At 41.0% G+C, this 24,847-nt stretch overlaps 1 protein-coding gene across 4 annotated transcripts in view; it reads right to left on the bottom strand.

Annotated features, from left to right (window-relative positions):
* DENND1A (DENN domain containing 1A) overlaps positions 1-24,847 on the bottom strand; it is a 266,540-nt gene that overhangs the window by 182,976 nt on the left and 58,717 nt on the right. For all 4 annotated transcript variants that reach the window (XM_083721669.1, XM_083721671.1, XM_083721670.1 and 1 more), the window contains exon 3: positions 17,007-17,050. In XM_083721669.1, coding sequence (XP_083577795.1) covers positions 17,007-17,050 — 44 coding nt within the window. The remainder of the gene's footprint in view (positions 1-17,006; positions 17,051-24,847) is intronic.

Raw genomic sequence — 24,847 nt, 5'->3', positions numbered from 1 at the left:
CCTACGCTCCTAGAAGTCACCACATTCATCACAAGTGTCTAAGGAACCTCTCTTCCAATCATTTGTTTATTTAAAATATTTACACACTCCACTCTTCATCTGCTTCAGTTCGGGGGCAGTTTACAAAATCACAACACAATTCCCTTTGCTTGATAACATCAGATGTGCCCCTGAATGTAAAACTTCAAAATAAGGCTGGCGTGGGAGACCAGCAGTCCTTTTAAGCCCTCCCTCTTGCCTGTACAACTGCGCTGGTGTTTTAAAGGGGGCCTCCAAGGCCAGCTTCCAAACTGATTTCAGGGAAACTTAACTGGGAAGAGGAAACCTGGGGGTCATGGAAAGATATAAACATGCAGACTGCCCTCAAGATGGTTGGCTGGCACCACCCCATGCTGGCCCAGGTTCCTCAAGCTTTCATAACGTAGCAGCTCGCTCAAAGACAATGTCTATGGAGAAATTGTCAATGAGGAGGCAACTTGCTCCCCCATCTAATCCACTTTAGGAGAAGTTGAGGAGTTCACAGAAAGGAAAACTGCTTAAAGGTGCAACTGGACTGGCAAGGCAGGGAGTGGCAAGGGTCATCCCTAGAGAGTGTGAAGAGGCAGCTCAGTCAGAGAACCCACTTGCTGTGGGGCAGACCCAGACACTTTCCTTCTGTGAAAAGACAGCAGTCAAACAGTAAATCGCTCAGTTATGAACAACGTATAAAAAGGGGAGGCTTTGTGACAAAGTGGATATATAAGAAGCAGATTATGAAACAAGAGAGTTATTTGGGAAGTCCCGTTGTGTTAAGGAGCCGTTGCTGTTTTTAATTAAAGTAGGCCATAGTTCTTCCCTGTTATTTGCAGCTGAAAATAAGGCTATTTAAAAATAATGCTTCAGAAACATGGTATTCTAATAAACAAAAGTTGCTTGCTGATTGTCCCCCAAACTATTGAGCTTTTAACTTTGTGCACAATTAGAGCAACACAGAGGGAGAACACTGGCACACATATTTCATCTTGCTTGCAGGAGCAATGAGAAGCTAAGTAAAGGGTAATGAAAATCCTTTTAGTGGAAAGGCCCAATTGCCCCACATGGGGGGAAAGAATCTCAAAATATAGAGGGAAGTTTGGTAAGCAAAGCAAGAGATGTATGGATTTAAAATCAGAAATCCAAAAGTAGCACACCAATGGGGAACTATTTACTGTCTGGTAAGCGGGGTGGGGAGAGAAGCCCGTTCATTATCAGTTTCGATAACCCCTGACTTTTTTTTTAACTTGATTGTGCCTGTTTCGTCAAATCCACCCCTAAGGCCACCAACCCTTCAAATCTGGCTTGGACGTTACACAGGAGGAAAGTCCCAGCCTCCCAGAGGTCCTGCTCCTTATACAACATAGGCAAAAGCAGGAGATAATGGGCCTGGGCTGAATTCACTGCTCTGTGCTTCTCCTCCTGGGACACAGACCTAGCAGATGTGATAGAAAAAAATTGTGCCAGAGGAAAAAAAAAATAGCTCCGGCTTGTTCCTTTAATGGCATTCACATGCAAAGAGAGGGGAAAGGGAACCTCTCTCTCAGCCATACAGGATTTAAACACAGACATAAAACATTATGCTAACTTAATTCAAACATAATTTTAAAATTCAGACTTTCTCGGTAGCACTAGTAAAAAATTAAATTCAAATTTAATAAGTAATAATTAATGCTGCGCTGAAAATACATACACACAATGGAAAGCTGAAAGTTCAGATTCCTTTAGTCCCAGTTTATAGACCAAATTACAGGGAAAGAACCACTGAGATGATTAAATCTATGCGTTTGTCCTCATAGTGTCTTACACTAGTGTCATACACCTTTCCTTTACAAATAAAAAGCAGCTTATAAATACTCTGAATAAATAAAACAGCACCCACAAAATATGCAAGAGTGCTAAATGTACTGAGCAAGCTGATTTTGGCATCGTGGTCATCTTTGGCGATCACTCGTGGCCAAGTAAGATTGTCTTCCATAAACACATTTTTAAAAGTGAGTCTGTAAGCAACTGTGGAGGCCAATTCTGGATCCACACACCCTTCCACAGTGGGGACATAGGTTTCCGGGCAGGAGTTGATCACAGTGAGGGTTCCTTCCTCTTGCCGCATTTCTCCCTTTCGTCCTGAGTTCAAGTGTCTTAAAAACCCATGACAACTTTGGAGCACTCACAGACCAGAATTTCCCAGCTGTCAGTGTTGATACAACATTTTTTAAGATTTGCCTTGAGAGAGTCTGTGAACCTCTTTTGTTGACCACCAGCATTACACTTTCCATTTTTAAGTTCAGAATAGAGTCAGCTCTTAGGTAACTTTAATTTCAATTGGTCTTCTCCAAGTGGGTAGGAATATCACCTTCAGTATAGGCAACAAAGCAGCTATAAATGAGCTGAGAAAAAAGTATGTACTAGGTATCCTTGCATTTCAAAACACAAGCTTTTGTCATTTTGTCTTCTAACTCCGCAATGCAGAGAAAGTTTGGGAACGTTTCCTGCAGGTATTCAAATCCTCCTGGAAACTAGTCTTCAGAAGACTCCCGTTATACCAAGCAATGAGGAATAACGATTCCCAAAAATCATCATTTGGCCTTTCAAGGGCAAGCTCGCTAAATATCACAATAAACTTCACCCTCTTAATCAACAATCCTGCTTCCTTCAGGTGAGAATCCTGCTCCCCACCTCCTCCTCCATGCCACCGTGTGTGTGTGTGTGTGTGTGTGTGTGTGTGTGTTAGATGATAGATATAGATATAGATATATAGATGATATAGATATAGATATATAGATAAATAGATGATGTAGATATAGATAATAACATTGATCTGCCAAATAAAACCAAATTAATGCAAATCTTTTTTATAAACATCCACAAACAGTTATTTAAGCTTTTGAAAAGTTGGCCTCATTTGAAAGCATGAAAATGGGAGTAGGGAGAAAGAAGGATGCGAAGGGCAGCTTAGAGGCTGGCTCCTTGCATAAATATTCAGAAGGAAGATTATAGGATCCGTGTTTGGCTGTCTTAGGTTTCTCCAAAGTCCACATAGAATAGCAAAGAACAAAACTAACGAGAAGGAGAGCAGATGTTAGACAATGCAGCAACCCCCCCTTTCCTCTCTTACCACGGCCCCCCTCCTGCCCGCCTCCCTTGGCTGTACTAAGGCGCTTTCATCCCCCTCCCCCTTTCCCAATATGGTTAGGTCATTCAAGGATTCTCCTATAGACTCTGCATTGTGGTTGAGAGCTATAAGCTGGACCTCTGTCAGCTTTCCAAAAGTTCCCAATAAAAAGGCATTATGCAAATGCTACCTCTCTCCTACAGTCTCTCAGAAAAAGCAGAAAAGGCCTCCAATAGGCAGTCGTTGGAGTATTAGAAGTCCCAGCCTTCATTTCTGTATGGTTGTGTTTGCCTTAGGGCCATGCTGCTTGTTTTGACAGTGGATCCCCCCAGATAGTTGGGATTAGTCGAGCTTGTTTAGATAAACTCGAAAATCAAGGCCTTCTTGAGGTAGATGGCTAGATGTAGCTACCGAGTTTCCAGCTGCTGCCTTCTTTCATCCCCAAACAACTGCAGATCCACAGTAGATATCACAGCCACAGGCTATCTCCCATACATAAGTACAAAATTAAAGGCTGCTAAAAGAAGCCTTTGTAAGTCTTAGTGCTAAAATAAGGAATCTGTACTGTATAGTTTAGACATGTTATTCAAGTGAAACACTGGAGAGCCTTGCAAAGGACACGTTTACTGAAAGAGGAGGAAGCCGACCATCCCTTTGCACAGAAACAGGCAAGGCACACATCTTTTAAACTGATGGCCAACATATTTTTTACCAAATACTTCAAAAATGCATAGTATCAAAAGAGATCTTGTCAGGAGAATTATGACGGAGCATGCAAACCTGCCTTATACCAGGGTCAGACTAGCCCTTGTTGAACTGGCAGTGGTTCTCAGGCAAAGAAATGTCTTTCGTGTCACCTGCTAGAGACACCAAGAACTAAACCTTATACCTTCTGCACAAAAAGGGTGTGTGTTACCACAACTTGATTTGCATCTTGGCAACTTTCCACAGCAAATCCTCTAAGCTGATAAGGTGTCAGTCTACACACACTATTTTATGAATTCAACACACAATAAGAAAAAGCTGAACCCACTGAATAGCCCGCTACTCCTCACGAGAACGGGAGCTGCCACTCTATGTATTTGTTTACTTTGCCAGTTATTTCTTTCTTTCACAACAAAAGAATCCCAATGAAAGATTCCCAAGTGCACGCAGTACATACAAAACCCAGCACAAAGAGAATTGTGGGCTCAGGGAATTACTGTAAAGTAAATGCCAAGTAATTGCTAGAGCAGCAAAGAGAAAAAGGAAGCCCACCATCGGGTCAAGGAAGAGTAAATATCTTAATTCTTCCTTTGCCACTCAGGGTAGCTGATTCAATTAGTAAGGAGGACTGAAAGGAGGATAGCAGCATAACTTGAGGGAACTGACAGGTGGAAGGGAAACAGAGTACACAAACCCATCGTCCACATGCGGACCCTGCTATCCAAGTCAAAGAGAAAGCAGTAGGCCTGGAGTATCTACCACTGGATTAACAGCCTGGCCTTAGGGAAAATCAAGATTTAGGCAGGAGACTGAAGAGATGGGGGAAATTCTGCTTGCCTACATTCTGCAGCACTTCAGCCTGACAGAACAACAAAGCTATTCAGTGTGGGCTGAATTATCATGGGGCAGGCTATTTGGGCTCCGTGCTCTTGGCTTTCATAGAAGTGCCCCAAGTCTCATCTCCAAAAATCTGGCCTGCATGAGCTGGACAAATAGCCAAACTTAACCACACCAGAAGAGAAATGAATTAACCATCTTGGAAGTTATTGGCGGAGGTGGGGCAGTATTTATCAACCTAAAACAGAAGAACAATTTCTGCAAAATTGTAATATGTAACACAAGTAACACCACTCTAGGATTTAGAGACTGGCAGGATAACTTTTCTTTCTTTTTTGAAAAGAAGGACAACATGGAACAGTGCCAACAGGTATACATATACTGGAAGGTCTATTTTTCAATTTGCTTCCAACACTCCAAGCCACTTTAGTGAACCATAGTGAACATTGCAATCCCTCCCATATGGAGAAGATCATATTCTTCTATTTCTACTATCACCTTAGCACTCTTGCTTAAATTGAAAACGCTCTTGTGCACCACACGTTATTGCAATTACCTTTCAACCAGGGTCTGGAGTTGGTTTGTACAACTAATCAACTAGATTATAGTAACTGTTTTTGTGTACTTCTAAATGTTAAGCTTCCATTGATATTTTTACAGAAAGGCGGGATGTACATTTTGATGATGACAATGGCGATGATGATGATGATAAATTAACAACACTCATAGAATGCAAAAACTATAACAAACGTCAGAAAAGGACTGTGTTGCATGAGCCTTAAAACAAATGTGTAAAACTGTGATGAACATAGGTATTAGAGATCCCCATAAATAAGCATTGTACAAAGTTGAAAGGCAAATTTTGTTCAGGAAAGTTTTGCTAACTGAGAGCAAACCTGTTTCTATATGGATTAGCTTTTATAAAATGCTGGACAAAAACAAACAATATAAGGGCTGTGGCTAAATTTGATTTCTTCTTCAAGCTACAAGGAAAAGGGAAAATTATGAATAATCAATAACATTTTTACTTACCTTTGTTTTGATTTCTTTTATTTTTTTCCATCTTAATTAATTGAAATTTATTCTGCAGGTGCTATGCATAATTTTTTAATTCACCTGTGTGCTGCTCCTTTGGGTTTTATGTTGAAATAGCAATGGCTATCATTACTAGTCCATGGCTGCATGAAACACATCCTGGTAAGCCATGGTTAAAGGTCTGCCATTAACACAGAGATCTCTCCAGCTTCACTCCTCCCTGCTAGTGAGGGGGAGCAAAAACCATTATCCTTGACTTAGTGTTGAATCTGAACCAGGGGTTCTGGCTTGTTTCACTCGAAACAAGCCTTAATTAGTGAGCCAAAACAAATACTGGCTTCAGGTAGCTCAACTTGTTAGAGACTGGTACTGATCATGGCAGGACTGCAGGTTCGATCCTCATGTGGAACAGCTGCATATTCCTGCATTGCAGGGGGCTGGACTTGGTGGTCCGCAGGGTCCCTTCCTACTCCATGATTCTGTTTCTAGAATGGAGTGAAACAAGCAATGATAACTGGTTCAGATGTAACACTAAGCCAAGAATTCTGTTTTGTTTCTCCCACTCACTACTGGGAAAAGCAAAGCCAGAGAGATCTGCATGCTCACGGTAAGCCATTGGCCACAGCTAAACAGAAATGATTTTGCCTGGCATGGCACAAGGGTGTCATGCGGGTGTTCCTGTGGAAGGCATTTCTAAATAAATAAATAGAAAATGATATTTATTTATTTTTAAATGCTCAATTAATCACTATTTCAGTAGGTTTAACCTGCAACCCTATACACACTTCCCCGGGGAGTAGATCATGCTTATGTCTGTGTACACATGTATGGGGATCTGCACTGTAATAAATGTTTTAAACCAATAATCCATTAATCTAATAATCCATTAAAGGCTGCATCTTTGCTAAGTATGCTGATGAGCCCACCAATAAGCAGGCTGATGAGTCAACATACAACTCCTGGCAAACTGGAACAAATACTTAGTTATTTTTAATCTGGACTTCTGCTTAGTTTTGTTTTCCCAAGCCACTTCAAACCTCTAATCTCATTCATCCCAACAACAAATTCTGATACATTTGGTACATAAACACATTATCACAAGAGGGAAACTGAAAAAGAGGGACTGGTCCAAACCCACTGAAGTCTGCCCTCTGTCAAGTATGGCACTTCAATCACCATCCCAGGCAGCCGTGTTTTGCTCATGAACCCTTTCTTCTAAATGATTACATACATAAAACACAATTAAGTTATAGTACTATTTTGATGTCTACTTTATATCAAATCTAGAAAGAATGGCAAAACCAAAGTAGACAGGTCAACAAAATTTGTTGCCCAACTTCTCTTTTAAAAAGGCGCTTCTAAAAACACGATGAAAGATCTGCCTTTGACACTACCAGCGCTTTAATTCTAATTAATTTTGGTGGCCATCTATGCAATTATGGCTGGGGGAGGTCTTTGGACATGCATTGTCAGAGAACGTTCTTAGATACTGGTCACATTCTCATGCAATGATAAAACAGGGTTTCTGGTTTCCCATGGTTTATACTGAACGAGCAACATACTGGTACATGCTGCCCAATCGCTTTCACTTTGCTTGTCCCCTAGTGTAGCTAAACAAAAAAACAGAAAACAGGAAGTCTTGGCTTCCTGCTATGTCCGAATCAAGGAATGTGGTTTGTTTTTCCTGTACAAGTGAGGATCCACTAGCCAGCAATGAACTATGGAATCAATTCCAGAAAGCCACATAAGAATCGCATGTGTTGAACACCACACAATTATTTTTACTGATTCTTTACTCTTGCTGAGAAAGAAACACACATTTTAATTATATCAATAATGTGAATGCAGAAAAGGAGGGTGATTACAGTTCTGTGGCTCGTGCTGTGCTCCTAGCAAGGAAATCCAAAACTATAAGGTACATACCATAGCTTCTCCCATACAGATCATATAAAAAAATATTAACAGTTATAGCAGTAAAATGTTCACATAAAACATCAGTCTCAAAGCTGCTGGAATAAGTGCAAAGCATATCAAACCCAAGGATAACAAAACACTGTTCTAGGATACAGCTTCTTTTGCCCAAACAACACAATTGCCTCAGCAGACAGAAAGACACACAAACTTCACTGATGTATTGATTTAAGTGTACCTAATTGGACTAAAGAAGAAAGGAAATCCAACCAATTCAACGCAGTGGCACCTGGCCAACCCAAAAACATTCAGACATTCCAGCCTAATTCTTATTTCCCCTTTTAGGAATAGTAAGTGCCCCTCCAACAACTTGTAAGAGAACTACACTTGCAAGATTTCAATGGCGACTATATTTGGCCTCTTCTTGCAAGGTACTCAGGGATTACCTCAATCAAAACGTTGGGCAAAATGGACTTGCATTGTCAAGGAGGGCAGGATCTCTCTTACACACAAAATGTCCAATCAGTGCCAAGCTTTGGTGCCAAGAGGTGGAAAACTGAAAGCTTGTAAAGGATATTCCATTTAGCAAAGACTGGGATGTATCCTCCTCCCACCAACCTCAAAATGTGAAAATAGTTACACACCACTGTTACCTACTGTCCCAATATTTAATTACCGGTAATTACAGTATTTTTCGCTCTATAAGACGCACCAGATCATAAGACGCACCTAGTTTTTGGAGGAGGAAAACAAGAAAAAAAAATATATTCTGAATCTCAGAAGCCAGAACAGCAAGAGGAATCGCTGCACAGAGAAAGCAGTAATCCCTCTTGCTGTTCTGGCTTCTGGGATAGCTGCGCAGCCTGCATTCGCTCCATAAGACGAACACACATTTACTTTTTAGGAGGGAAAAGGTGAGTCTTATAGAGCAAAAAAATACGGTAGTCATTAGGCTTTTAATTGCCTACATTTATTTATTTGTTATTTTTATTATTTTATTTATTAGATTTATATACCATCCTTTATCAAAAGATCTCAGGGAAGGTCACAAAAATAAAAACAAGATCTAAAACACAAATAAATAGTTTAAACAGAAACAACTGAAGACATATGGCATAACAAAATACACCTGGTGAGCGGGGAGGGGAAGATGGAAGAGGGGGGGGGGCGTGTGCAGTCGGATGGCTGCTTCTATACACCTTGGAGATACCTAGCAGTCATTTTCCTGTTTCTAAACATGCTTTTAAAGTGTGGTGGGGGGTTTTGTGTTTTTTTGTCTTTTGGGGGGGCGTTTCACTTTTGGAGGGATTTTATTGACTGATATTGTACTCTTTTAGTATTGTCTGTGTGCATATATGTAAACCTCACAAAGACCATTCTGGTTTTAAGCTGTATATAAATATATGAAATACAGTGGTGCCTCGCTAGACGAAATTAATCCGTTCCGCGATTCTCTTCGTCTAGCGGTTTTTTCGTCTTGCGAAGCAAGCCCATTGACAGCTTAGCGGATTAGTGCTAGAGCTGTCAAGCGGCTTCCAGCGATCAGCTGTTAAGCGGCTTATCAGCGGAACAGCTGATAAGCGGCTTAGCGGCTTAGGAAAAGGGCAAAAAAAGCAAAAAAAAAACCGCTGGGGGACGCAAGATTTTTTCGTCTTGTGAAGCAACCCCATAGGGAAATTCGTTTTGCGAAGCGCCTCCAAAACAGAAAAACCCTTTCGTCTAGCGGGTTTTTCGTCTTGCGAGGCGTTCGTCTTGCGGGGCACCACTGTATATGAATAAGAAAATGCCAGTTCTTAAAGGGACATCTTCTGAAAGAGGTAGATCTTCCAATCTGGTAAAGAGAATTGGCTGGAAGAAAACGCCTTTCTTAAGAATTTCTTCGTTGATTGACAAGATTTTCTTTTTTCAATAAAACAACAACAACAACAACCCCAAAGTAGCTTATTTGGGAACAAGATCAAATCCAATCAGCATTGCTGAAGAATGAGTTTTAGAAGATGCAACCTTGATTTCTACCAAGTACCGTAGTTTTATTTATCTGTGGTTTCCAGTACCAGAAGGAAAGCTACTGGAGTTTCACCATCAAAAGCTAACTGGGAAAAGAGCAGTATAAAGTTTCTCATTTATCTCCCCTGAATCAGCACTTAAGGGAACCCGGGGTTTTGGTAGTCTGCACAGCAACACACCCTTCCAATTTAGCCCCACCAAATTTATTACAGGTACTTTTTAAAACCTTTAGCTGATTAATTCACTGCTCAATTAAAAAAAAAAAAAACCTACACGTTGCAGAAGGAAATCTGAGAAATCTCCATTTTGCCTTAAATCTCGCAAGCTATCAGAAAAAAATATATGCTGGGGAACTGCCAGAAGTGGCCTTTTTTGGCAGCCTTATGGTGATGGTATTATACAGCACTTATTCACCAGCTATTTAAAATTCCTTAATTATGCCAATTACAACTTTAAATCATATTTTATTTCTGAATAATTTAATCAGCCTTTTGAGATGCAAAGTACCTTTTCCTGTGTATATCTGAAGCACAACTGTTTGTCTGTGTGTATAAAGCATGCATTTTAGCAGGTCCCACGTAGCCTCAAGGCTGTTAATCCTTGCACATGCACTCTCACAGCCCCACATGCTCCTCCTACAGTAGATGTCTCAATATCTCAGCCATTGCTGTCAATGGTCACCAGTATTGCATTTGCCTGCTATATGCAGATATGGGACTATACAATTCTACACAGCATGGAGAGGGGGAGCAGAGAGTAGTTATTCCTTCTCAAAATGAAACTTGATTTATCAAATGAAGGTGACTGATATTAAGTTCTGGAGACATTCTAGGAAGCACGGCTTCAAACCCCCCACACGATCAATGTGCTGCTGTTATGGAGGCAGCATATTCTGACAACCATCGGAATAGGTCTTTTTTAAAAAAAAAAATGAGACAAGAAGAGAATAAGGAAAGCAACATGGCAGCCCACTAGGCCTTGGGTCAGAATCTGACTTAAATTCACAAAGGAATGAGCCTTAAAAGGGGTTCCTCGAAATCTAAGTGGCAAGTCTAGTACCAGCATTGCTTCTGGAATAGCTATATACTGTATACACACTCTTAAAGGGGGCAGGGAAGAACACCAATGCTTGTTTTCTACACAAAAGCAGGCATTCAGACAAAAGGCAAGGGGTCCTTTGGTGTTCCCATTCTAATTTCTCCATCAGTGAGCTGGTGGAAAGATTATAACTATCTAGGATTCCTTCCCTCCTTTTTGGTGGGAATGAGGAAGACAATGGTCCCAGATAAGAAGCAAAAAAAATCTACCTCTGCCTGGTATTTATAGAAGATGGCTTGGCAGAGGTTTGGAGTCAGAAAATATGGACAACAGATCAATTGATCAACCGAGAGAAGGAAGTCAAATACATCATCTTGATAGGTGCTACTCCGGAACAGAGATAGTAAATGTGACCCAGCAGGAGGTTTGGGTCCTTTTATAATCAAACAAGTTGTTGTTTTTAAGGTAAGAAAAAACCTAATGTTTCACTCATGCACAGTGATGATAATAGTTGGGTCTTTGGGAGCAGGGGACTAGGACTTCTGCATGATTACCATAATCTGTTCTGAGCCACCAGGATAGGAGGAGGGTACGAGATAAAATGGGGGGGGTGGGGGGGTAACTACATGTAAGAAGTTGTGCTGAGATTTAATTAGCTCTGCCTCCAAGAATCACACTCCAAAGCACCTATTTTAAGTTCTGAACTACTTAATGAACCATACCAGCTTCACCCTTGTGATGACTTCGATGAAATGTCAATTGTATAGGCCAACTATGGCTTGGATTGTAGCTTTCAGAGTGAACCATCTCTACACATGCAGGGTGGTGGAGAGGGAGAAAACAGAGGACTTGGTTCTTCGTCACAATACTCAGCATTATGTTGTCCCACTGACATATTGCAATACTAAAGGAGTTACCTAATTTCATCCATTCATGAAGCGGTTTTCTCATCTCCTGAAGGAGCAGGCAGAAACATCAGCTACAAGCCAGGTTCAAGGCCAACAATTCAGTTCTTAGAACTTCATCCTCCCTGCTCCCCACCCTGACTCCTACTTTTACCATAATGAGGATCAAGTACAAGGACTCCTATGATCAAACAAAATTCCAAAAATAATTACGCACACAGCCATGGACTATTTGTTTGACTTTTTTGCATCGTAAATCTACAGACACAGATGCCCTCAACCTGAATATGACAGGATTACACATACTGAATGATTTATAATTATTCCATATAAAGCACCTAACGATACATTAGGCACTTTACACAACAGTCTATCTATACATTACAAATAGAGAAATAATGGGGAAACTTTTTATGCAATCAATAACTGCAATAACTGCTGACCCAAGGCACAACTGAGCTGGGGGTGGATAGAATCCAAAGGGCTTGTCATGCTAATTAGAAGGTGTACAATCAATCCAAACTCTCTTGTGAATAAGCTTCACTGGAATGAACTGTCTATGCATAGGTCCCATTTAGTCATTCGTTCATTCATTCACTCATTCATTCATTTACAACATCTGTATCCTGCTCTCAAGCCAAAAAGGCTCCCAGAGAGGCTTACATAACATTCTAAAGGAGACAGGTAGATGGGAGATTGTAGGTAGGAGATTCTTCAGTGGGTTGTCCTTCCTGGGTCAAAACCATTTCCACACTTTGCTGTCTGCAATGGCACCCAACTCACCTTCTCCCATGGCAAGGCTGCGTGCAACTCTCTCACGGTAGAGGCAGGCTTCCAGCACACATGGCCGTGAGGTTGCAAGATTTACACCACGCACATACAACCAACGCAACGCAAACGTTCTCCAAATCAGTTTGCAACATGGTAAGGAAAAGGATATTCCTCTTTAATTTTTTACCATCACCACCACAGCCACGTTTCTTACATGGGTTATGGAGCATGTACAAGAAGGGCTCTTAGTTTCTATATAAAGTGGCCCATATAAAGTTTACGGTTCCCATATAAATGTGTAAGGATTCATTACAGCCACTGTTTCTGTGCCCATGGAAAAGGAGGGGGAATACCTGCAAAGAACACTGAAGTACCCATTCTGAAGGAGCACCTCAGCCTTCATACAACAGTTGATCAAATTATACACAGAACGTGTAATCATATGCCTACTAAGCAGATGGAGCATATAAATCAAAGCGCGCACACACACACACACACACACACACACACACACACAATGCCCAATAAAAGAATTGCAGAAGAGAGGAGGCCCTAATACTAGAGATTATGCAAAAAACTTACCTAATATAGCAGAATGCCCTAATAATTCCACTTTTACTCCACGTTCATTATGTCATTCACACCAAAATAATAATATTCTTAAACTTTAATCTTGATTAAAACTTTTTTTAAAAGTAGTTTTTGAGTCATTTTAAGTGGCTTAAAAGTCTTCACTCACTGCTACCGGCCATGGTGTACCCATGTGGAGATTACAGTAAAGGCCCGAATGTGCAGTTGACCACAATGCAAGCACTTTTAGGTCTTGCTAATTTCAGTAGGGATAGATTTTAAGCGCATGTTAAATCTGACTGGTTCATGTCTATGAATCAGATCAGAGAACCCAAGAGTAAAGCTTTGCTGGTGTTCATCTTCAGGAAAAGGTATAATAAATAGAGAATCATTAAAACCTCAAATTAAAAGTTATATGGGGGGAATTGAGACAAAAAATTAATTTGGTTCTTTAAACACAATTTATTTATTAACCATCCACATTTGTGTTTGCTTGCATTTCCTCACAAAGGAGCCTTTTTTCTAACTGAAGAGGTTATTTAGAATTTTCTTTAGGAACAGAGGGGCTGAAAATTATTTTAAACCTTTTTTCTGCTTGAGAATCTAAAGTATAGACTTGAAGAATGACAAAACTGTCGCTAAAATTATTTCAGCAATTTAGAACATGTCTTCTAGCATATGGGATATATTATGTAAGATGGTAGAAAGAGACCACAACCCTTGTGATAATTATACACGACTTTCTCCAAAGCCAGCGTGCAAAACATCTACACCCAAATTTAGCACACACCTTTTTTAAAAATAAAAAAAGAGGGAGAAGGGCGCTAGTTGAACATGCTTGAAAAACAAGTTATTAATTTTGGACATGCTATAAACAACGGCCAACATGAAAGCATAGTCCTCTAAAATGATTGATTCTATTACCAAAAAATTAGAAGAAATCACTAGTTCTCCCTCGGATGCCCCCTCCTATATGATGCATATGACCTTTGAAAATAAAATCCCAAGGACTGGAATAGGTTTTTTTACAGATTTAAGTCACTTTTACTATTGTGGTCTGACCAAGAGAGGTGGGGGAGGACAAGCAGGGGTGTCCACCTTGGTGGGTAATTACAATCAAGATTCCAGCAATGTGGCTAGTCGGCTCATTACTTCCTCCCTTTGTACCAAACCCCTTATTTACATTTCAGATTACATTTTTCATGAAACAGCGAGATCTATCAGAGCTGAGGGGGCTGAAATAATGAGGGAGAAATATTTTAATAAAAATGTGTTGGGGTCCTGCATTTCCGCCCGTGTCGGAAAAGAAAGGAGTTCTTTCTGTAGTGACGGATCATTTATTCTGCCTCTAAATGAGAAGCAAAAAAGAGAGCGAGAGATGAAACTGATGAACTTTTACTGCCCATTTGTCTTTAGCAGACAATTAAGACAGGAGATCAAAACGGATTATCGTGCCATGCAGACAACTGGCCCAACAGTAATACATCTCCAGGACCACAGATTTGTAACCTCCTTTTATCACTCCCCCCTTTCTTCTTATACTCCTTTTTCCTCTCTAAAGGCAATGCTAGCTTTGTGGCTCAAGGGGAGCCAAAAGGCTGTCCATCATTATTCAGCCACAGATGTCAGTCTAACCTCCCTTTTTTCTCAGGTTTCTAAAGCTGGGAGCCACAATAATTTGTGACAGATTCTTTTACTGTTAGGTACAAAGAACACACAGAATAAAACATCCAGCGGCAGCTAGGGCTCTGATCAGATGCGCTGCCTACATGGGAAACACACTGTATGTAAAAACAAGTGCCAAGAATTTAGACTGGGGAAGTAGGGGGGGGGGCAGAACTTGGGCTTTTTTGTACTAATGAGAGAATTGCCTTGTGTTGATTTAACTCACAATATTCCTCGCGGATTTGGATTGTCAGCAAGAAACATTTGTGTACAAGTTGCACATGCATCACATAAAAACAAAAGGAATCGTTTTGTTTTTAATGGTATGCTACAAGGGGGAAAAACCCCCACAGTAATTTGATATTTTTTTCCAAAAGGCCACCACACCTAAAACTTCAACTTCATTCCCACCTTTGCTGCAGACCGAGCCTAAATAATAAAAAGAAACCCTGCAGTGCGTTTGCCGTTCAACTTTCCACCCTCTGCTAACGAACAACACATACTTGACACCTTCAAAAATGTGGCATTTAGGTTTGCCACATTTGTTAACTAAATTAAAGTATTCTCATTTTGTTTAGAAATGGCCATCTTCTGCTGCGTCCGAATCGCTTTCACAAGCATTCAGAAACGGTATGCTGACCATAAGTCTTGCTTAGTTTGTTCACACAAGTGCCTGGTGTCACTTCAAGGCTTAAACACAGTTTACGTTCTTCCAGCCCCTTAAAAAGGTACCAAAAGTAAGGTCGCTGTGAACCTGAAATTAGTGTTTAAGGTTGAGAAGTCTGCTACCTTCCCCACCTCCTGAACTGATTGTCCACATTTCTTTTTGTTTGTTTGTTTGTTTAAAGATCTTTTAAAAGCACGAGCTGAATAAAAAGATCAGCAAAGTTCCAGCAGCACATTAGCTTTGCATCTTTGGATTTCTGTAGGTTGTACTGCGTTTGTTCAGAGGTGGTTTACAGCATACTAAGATTTCTCTCCTTTTTTGTTGTTGTTTTACAAAAAGGAAAAATATTTTATGTATGAGACAGTCCTATAATCCATAGATCACAGGCACAAGAGACAGCAACAGCTCCGAGGGACCCTTAATCCGACTACATTTCATATGATAGACTAGCGGCTCTTTCAGCACACATTGTGGCCCAACGCTGCAGAGTGTACTTAGGGAGCTATTTATTAACAGATTATTGGCACGAGATGGCAATGAGGACTTGTGTGTTTACAAAAGGATGCTTTGTTGCACACCTCAACGCTATGGTGCAAGTACGGGGGGGGGGGACAGGCACTATAAAACTGCAACAAAAAGCACTCAAGCAATATGCCGGGGGGTGTTATTTTTTTAAAAGAATTATATTAATACTACAGGGGCTCTCCAGGACTGCAGGCATCAGGGGCGACTATTGTCCCGTCCGCTGCACACACCATTACAAGACAAGGTCTGTTTGCCCCGAGGGGCCCACGCTGGGACGTGCTCAGCAGCAGCACCTTCCACGGAACAGAAACGTTTTTAAATGTGGGAGGGAAGGAAGGAAAAAGATCAGAATCAAATACTCCCGTAAGAAAATGTAACTAAAACCTGATAACGACTATTACGGGAGCCTTTCTGTGCGAACTTCACCGCACCCAGCTGAATGGAGACATTTCAGGGTTGTAACAATTAGGAGAATTTGGTCCAGAGATCGATTTTCAACCCAGACTTGCAATGGCTGACACGAAACCCCTTCCCAAAGGGAGAGCTTCCTAGCAAAAACAACTAGAGTGTACTAAGTACACCGATGGAGCAAAAATAAAACTTCCCTCCCTCCCTCCCAATATTACTCTATAACAAGATGCATTTGAAAGAGGAAGAAGCCATCAAGATCAGCAGTAGCTTTCAGTTACCACAGCCATCCACACGGATTTTGCAAAGCAGGATGTGTTCCCTTTCCCTTCTGCTCTGAGCACTAATTGCAAAATTCCCACGGCATTTTACATGCAGTCACTCCCTCCCCTTTTTATATTCCATCATTCTGCCAGATTTGATGTGACCATGAAATTTTTAAAAAGTGATGTGATGCCAAGTAAACTCATAAACCCTAAAACAACGAGATGAGGATTCTGTAACTAACAGCAGCCTGAAGCACCTCCAAGGCAAAGTAAGTTTTTTTTTTTTTAAAGGAGTGAAATTCATGAATTTGCTTTCTCAAAATAGATTCTGAAATTGGGAAAGCCTTATTGAGAACCAAAACCATCTTATCAAGTTTATGCATGCAAGTTTTACATGTTGTGTATACATTTTTTTAAAAAAAATCTTAAGTTTCTAATCACAATTCCCTTTCCCTCCCCCCAATGCGTTCTATTTTGTTTTGTGTTTTTTAAGGGGAAAAGAACAGCTATAATACGTTGAACAACCCTGAAATGAATTTTGTCATGTAAAAAATTAATTACGCATTCCAAACCTGGTCACTGTAGTCCTTTGGGAACTGCCTCCGCACCTCAGGATCTGTAAATAATTGACAGATAATATTAATTGGCTTTGGATTAGTGAGCAAGCAGAGAATCACACATTAATATTTGATCAGAAGATGATAGCAGCCCTGGCAGGGGATCCAAGAAGGGCAGCTGAGGCTGAGCCACTGATAAGAGGAAGTAAGGACTCCTCGAGGCTCTCCTTTTACCCTCTTTCCAGAAAGACAAAAAAGAAATTAGAGAGACCTGATGCTACTGTTAACTTTAGGCTGTTATCTAATGCAAAAACCTAACCAGGTGCAAATTGCCAGCTACGTGTGCTGCAAGGGAACAGTGCCCCAATCGTGCTTAGACTCTTTATTTTTAATCAGACACCTCTTTAGTCAACTACAGGACTGGACTTTAAGTGGGGGAAAGGCAACCCATCAGCAGAATTCAATGGGACCCAATCATAGCTTTCCCCCATCTTACTCAAGTGTGTGGGTAGAAGGGAAAGCGGACTATTTAAAAATTGAAGTGGGAGGGATCATCATTGGTAAATATCTAATTAAAGTGGCACTGAACTACTTTAACATTAGGAAGCCCTAGTTTTAAGCCTTCATTATGCCAGTAACATCCCTCACTCCCCCAAAAGCCACAAGTTATCCCGCCTTCGTTTCTCGGGATAAACATGGTAGTTCAACATAAGAAGCAGTAGTTCTGAACAAGTTCAATTGCACAAAATGGAACAGAAGCAACAAAAAACAAAACCCAGACAGAAATAATTTCTATGACAAACCATCTCAAAACAACTCTGTTGCGGCCATCTGCTTTTCCTAACAGTGTTTCCAGGATTGCCAGGTTCCGTATTATCAGTGTAATTATAATTACAACAATAATAGATTAAAAACTAGATGCCTTGAATTTTGCAAAGGAGTTGTCATTTATTCAGGGAGCCCGTTGTCAGACCAACATTTGGGCACAATTGTGAGCACATTTTGAATTCTTTGGGCTTGCAACGCAGGATGCATTGTTAACCAGATGCTTTCCATTTCTGCAACAAACAAAAAAATGTTTCCACAAGTTTTGATCATTATGGAGGGAGCAGGGATTTGTAAACAATCTTTACTGCTCAATTACTGCTCCCCTCTGACAGAGTTAAGGCTTGTGGGGCAGAGAATAATTTTATGATGTATACATCATATACTTGAAAAAACAAACCCACCCTAGCTCCCTCACAGGCAAAGTTTGTTTTGCTAATAAATTGGTTAATTGGCAGGTTCAATTGTTAGCAGATGCAGAATTTTCACTAAACTATACTTGCTTTCAACAAAGTATTTAAGATGTACAGTCAGGGTACTTAAAAAAGAAAGAAAGAAAGAAAGAAAGAAAGAAAGAAAGAAAGAAAGAAAGAAAGAAAGAAAGAAAGAAAGAAAGCTAACTGATGGAAGCTGCTATTAAATTTTCCATGTGGATGCAAGTTTGATCACAGTCCTTCAATTGTGCATTTGGACTTGAGAGGGAGCCTTTGCACAGGGTGGGGAAGAGGGTGATCAAGACATAAAGTAACTTATCCAGAAGATGGCAGAATATTAGACTCACAATCATCAGCTATGAAGTAGATTAGCCTTCAATATATATTTTTTACATATTTTATTTATTTGCTCTTCTGATAACATTCCAAAGCATAAACAAAAACAATACAACAAAGAAAAGTATTTCTTTCCAAAGATTTTAAATAATCAACAACAAAAAATCAGAAAACATTCCTTGACTTCCTATCCTCTCTTTCCATGGTTCCTTTTAACCCCTTTTTTCTTTGTGCTTTCTTAGTTCACCCCATCTATCGCCACCACTTTTATATACTTTATTTATTTCTTACTCTGCTGAAAATTTTACCATCCTGCTAGGTAAATTGTCTGCTTATAGCACTTTTCCATATATTCTGTAAACAGCATCCAGTCTTCTTTATAACTTTCATTGTTTTGGCTTCTTATTCTAGTGGTCAACCCTGGAGTTGCCTTCAAGATATTTTAACTCAAATCTTCCACTCTACTCTTACAGCTTCCAAAGAAAAAATTAAAAGATTGCAAAATATATGTGTTGTACTGTAGCACTTTCGGTTAACAGTCTGCAGAGAGTAGCATGAGCAAGCTGGTTTCAGAAAAGCATATGGACTATTGAAGGTCCAGTGAAAGTGAAGTATACCCAACTCTACTGAATTCAAAGGGTTCCAGTGGTTTCCAACCTTTTTTCAAAGAGGGCCAGATTTGATGAAGTGAAGGGCCATGAGGGCCAACCAAACTGCCACAGAGGCCGGCGTGCCGGATTAGGCCCCCGAGACAGACTTTGAACATGCCTGGTTTAGGCACACCCAACTTACATACAGTGTGAGTTGTGTGAGTCTACTCTGTGAACCCCCTTTGTCCCTCCATTGAAGTGAATGGAGAAGCCAACTTTGCACTTGTGCACTGATGGACACATAGGAATGCATACAGAACTCCACAATAGGGGATCTTTGCAATACCTCTACTTTTATGAAATGGGACTTGCTCCTATTTCATAGTAACATATCAGTGCTACACATCCATGTGCTACAAAGCATATTCTTCTTCCCAACATTCGGGTAGAGGTTTCTTATGTAGCTGCCCTACATGGGCAGCCAAAACAACATAAGAAAGGCTCTTGTAAATCAGATTACAGTAAATGTTTTAACTAGTCCAGCATTCTAAACTCACAGTGGTCAACCAACTGCCTCTAGGAAGCCCTGCTACTCAACATCCTTCATGCTGGAGATGCCAGAGGTTGCACCCTGAGTTTCTGGGTGAAAAGCAGGTGCTCTGTCATTCAACGATGGACACTTCCTTTCCCTGCCACTCCCCACTCAATCCAGCACAACCTACCACACAAAGGTCAGTGTGCATCTTGCTCTCCTACTCTTCCTTTAGTCACCAAGTTAGCTACCAGAACCAATGCAACCTCAATAAAGAATTGGATATCCTCTTCAAATACTTGGTCTGTACACATCAGAGCTGCTTGGCAACCTTCACTCCATGCAAGCCATGTAGAAGAACAGAAGCCTAAGACCCTGTTCCACAGGACTCCCTTACCTTGAAAATACAACCTAAGTCAGCTTCCAAAGTACAATAATTTTAAAAACCAATCAAAAGAAAAAAATAAAGCTAGCAAGAACTAACCTAGGCAGTCAAGACTGAACAAGAAAACAAGAGGAGACTGAGAGGAGATATGATAGCCATCTTCCAATATCTCAAGGGCTGTCACATGGAAGAGGGAGCAAACTTGCTTTCTCCTGTTCTGGACTCGAATCAATGGCTTCAAGTTATAAAGAAAGGAGATTCAGACTCAACATCGGGAAAAGCTTTCTGACAGTAAGGGTTGTTTGACAGTAGAACGGTGTCCCTCGGGAGGTTGTGGACTGTCCTTTCTCGGAGGCTTTTAAGCAGGGGTTGGCTGGCCATCTGTCCAGGATGCTTTAGCTGAGATTCCTGTATTCCTGTGGGTTGGACTAGATGGCCCTTGGGACCCCTTCCAACTGCATGAGTTCCTAACCCTTATGCTTTTTCAAAGGCTTCAGGTAGGTAATATTAGAACAGTTTGCTTGTTTTCCTCTTCCCAGCCCTTTTTTTCTTTTGTGGCATGTGGACAAGGACTGTGCCATTTTTTATTAATTGCGAGCCACCCTAAGGCATTCATGGCTGAAGAGCAAGATGTAAATACTGGGGGAAAGCAACAGTGGTCTTATTAAAGGAAAAGGGAGCTTGTTGTGTTACCCCTCCTAACTCCTGAATATCTTACAGAATTTTTATTTATTGGATTTAAATCCCCTACCCGCCTCTTCCTTCAGGGAGCCCAAGATATGATTCCCACAACCACGTTTTATCCTCACAACAATTCTGTGAGCTAGGTCAGGCTGAAAGAGAACAAAAGGGCTAATGTCCCTCCCTCATATTTTCAGATTTTCTGGTTTAGTGGGGTTTAGAACCTGGGTGCCTCAAGTCCTACTCTGATACGCTCAGCACCACACTATGCTGACTCTTGGTTCTTGGCCCAGCTCCTAAACCCCTCAAACCGAGGCTTTTACAAACCGAGGAAGAGAGTGGGGAAACTGCTCCTCTCCTCAGAGAGACAGTGTTTGGCAGTAGCCAGAGTGCTGAACCAGGGGCCTGGGAGAAAAGGGTTCAAATCCCTACTCAGCTCACTGGGCCGGTCACTCTCAGCCTGACCTACCACACAGGATTGTTTTGAAGACAAAATGGGTAGAGAAGCATGTAAGCCGCTTTGAGCTCCCTGGAGGAAAGGAGGGATATAAATGTGCAAAATAACACAAGCGAAAAAAACATTTTCCCATTGAAAACCAGGATGATTTGGTACCACCAGCCAGTTTAGGTGAAGTTAATAATTCTAAGGTTAACCTATGCACGGTGGGCCTCAAAAGCATGATGATGCAAGAAGCGCAATGTTATGAGGAGCTAGCAAATCAAAATTCAATGAGAGTGTCTCCAAGTAAAACTCTGGGCATTCAACATGTGTGTCTGCATGCAAAAACCCAGGGCTCAATGAAAAAGGTGTTCTAATGAAGGTTTGTGTTTAAAACTGATTCATTAATTCTAGACACAAGGTAGCTTCAATGATGCATGGATAGAAGATGATAAGCAGAGCCCCGGTGAATCCTTCTGGGAAGCCCACAAGCAAGCCCACAAGTTTAAATATATTTTAAGTATACTGAATATTCAGAGGGCATTTAAAAAATAACAGTACAGTGGTATGACAGCTTGGATCTCCACAGCAAAGGACCTCATCAAACCAATGCCCAAGTTTTTAATCAGGGCTCTTTCTCTATAACATTCTCCAACCTGGTGCCTTCCTGATGTTCTGGACTGCATGAGTGTGCTGGCAAGGCTTATGGGAACCTGAGTCCAAAATATCTGGAAGGTACCAGACTAGGGAAAGCTGATCTTCATGAAAGGATATGCTTGCAACTGTGAACTTCTATTTTGTTGTTTAGTCGTATCTGACTCTTCTTGACCCCATGGACCAGAGCACGCCAGGAACTCCTGTCTTCCACTGCCTCCCGCAGTTTGGTCAAACTCATGCTGGTAGCTTCGAGAACACTGTCCAACCATCTCGTCCTCTGTCGTCCCCTTCTCCTTGTGCCCTCCATCTTTCCCAGCATCAGGGTCTTTTCCAGGGAGTCTTCTCTTCTCATGAGATGGCCAAAGTCTTGGAGCCTCAGCTTCAGGATCTGTCCTTCCAGTGAGTACTCAGGGCTGGTTTCCTTCAGAATGGATAGGTTTGTTCTTTTTGCAGTCCATGGGACTCTCAAGAGTCTCCTCCAGCACCAGAATTCAAAAGCATCAATTCTTGAATATATAAATTTAAATCTCTGTTTAGACCAAGGATGGGAACCCTGTGGCCCTTCAGATGTTGCTGGATTCTTAACTTTCATCAGCCCCAGTCAACATTGCCATTGGTCAAGGGTGAAGGGAGCTGTACTCCAACAAAGGTCTGGAGAACTGCAGGTTTTCCATCCCTGATGACCAACTCCACGTGATGCTTAAACAATGGTTTGGAAAGCCATTAAAACCAGGATATCTTTCTTGGCTGTTTTTAATTCTTCCGGGAGAGAAGTGCAGACAAATGTTTCTGATGTGCCACAAAGTTTTAAATATATCTAAGCTTCATACCACATATATGAATAACTGGGGAAATTTTAAAAAGGGGGAAATTACGGCATTTAGAAATTACCATGGAAAAGCCATAATGAGATCTTTCCAAAATGTGGGGTTTGCACCAATAAAGCATTTACAGCTTAGTTAAGAAGGCTGCCTACATTTTAAAACAATTTGTGTCTCCCATTAGAAGCTTTGTTTTCTTATGCTGTAAAACATGAATTAGCTCACTGCCCCAGTGGGAATACAAAAATGTCCCTTCAGTTTCATTCTTTTCTTGGGTGGGTAGTTGGGGAGATAGAATACTTCCTGCATTATAAAAATATGCTGGTTATATAAGCTGGCAGAGGCAAGATCTGGTGGCTGAATTTTGAAATTCAGACCGGCTTCTGTTCTCCTTTTAAATAATCTTTTCTAGTTTTAAATAAAGGAATACTAGCAACCTCTCAGTAATGTGGCCAGTGCTTTGCCTCTTCACTTTGTCCACATGCCGAGTTCCAGTTTTGCATTATACAGTGATACCTGTGGATATGCACACCCCTGGTTGCATATCCTTCAGGTTACGCACGCAGCAAACCCAGAAGTATTTTTCCGGGTTTCACCCCGCACACATGCGCAGAACAGGCACCTCCAGTTGCACATTCCTCAGGATCCGACCAGGGCTCTGGAACGGATCCCGTGCACAACTGGAGGTAGCACTGTATATGCAACACAATCCTATGCAAGCTTACTAAGAAGAAAATTTCAGCTTACTTACTTTCCCTGACCCTGCTGTCTTGTCTGTGTCTTTTAGAGTTTATCTACAGGTTTTAAAAGGGTTTATAGCTTACCCTGAACATTCAAAAAAGGATCAAAATTAGATCAGGCTAGTTTGTGTGTGGTATTTCACCTCAAACTGGACTTTTGTTCCTTCATATAACACATTTTGGAGACAGGACGACTGCAAAACAGCATTAAACTGCTTATATAAACTCCTTTTGGAGTAATAGATCTAGTGTGTTCATGACCTAGTGCCTTCCACTATTTATCACATATCCAACTGAGCTTTAATTTGCCAAATGCAGTTAATGCAGGCCATTGTTAATGCCCAGCGGTAGGGAAACATCCTTAACAAAGACCTTAAAGCAGAAATTTGTGGGTTTTTTAATCGCATTCTGCAATTTCATGCCATTTAAGACACTACCTGCCCTTCCCTGCAGCCTCAGTGTTAATCCCAAACTGGAACCTGATTTAATTTTCCAGCTGACAGGGTGGGAATCCGCTGCATGTTTGTGACTGCTCTTTTCTGTGACCATTTCCGTGTCACTTGGATACCAAAATTCAGCAAATCGGAAGAGATGTTTTGGTGCACCCTTCAACCACAAAGCCAGAGTTTCAACAATGTGGCTTATGCTTAAGATCATCCATATCAGAAAAATTGCATCTCTCCAGCTGGAATTTGGAGGCTCTGTGATGCTGCTTACCTTTTAAAGGCTCCTCTCCCTGCATGAAGGTGCAACACACCAGTAAAATAACATGATTACTGATATTTGTAAGTCTTTAGAAAAAATGAAACTACCATCTGAATTCGCTGGGAACTATAAAAACTGTGACCACTAGGCTATTTACAGCTGTTCATAGTTCGATTTCATTATCTGTATGTCTTTTTAAAAACTTATTGTCACCCACCCCAGGCCTTTGGGACGGGTCTGGCTGTGTAAAAAGGGGACTCATCTGAGAATACAACAAAAGATCATTTGCCAAGCCATTCTGGCTTCCTCCACATCATCATAGGTTAACCCTGCTCTCAGTATCTCCTCCCTTTCCAAAACACAGAACTGAGCAGGGAAACTCGAATTCTTACAACTCTACGCAAAAAATTCTAGAAACATGCTACAAACTCTAGTACTTGCTGAAACAAAATGAAACCCTACTTTCTTCCCAACTGTTTAGTACAGTTGCAGGCTGCAGGCCTCCGTACGGCCTGTCACAACAAGAGAGGCAAAAGGGGGGAGGGGTAACTGTAAGTCAGAGAAAGTAAAATAAAACAGGCCTTCTGAAATTAATGGGATAATTGTTTACTTTTCTTATGTTTTATTTGGCATTGTAAGAACTAGATCTTCAAGAAAGAGCTACAGTACATGTGCTTTATAACTCACTGCTCCAGCACATTTTAGAGTATC

Source organism: Podarcis gaigeae, assembly GCF_964106915.1.
Source record: "Podarcis gaigeae genome assembly, chromosome: Z".
Classification (NCBI taxonomy): Eukaryota; Metazoa; Chordata; class Lepidosauria; order Squamata; family Lacertidae; genus Podarcis; species Podarcis gaigeae.
Note: the sequence above shows the minus strand (reverse complement) of the source record. Positions and strands in the feature narration are given on the sequence as shown.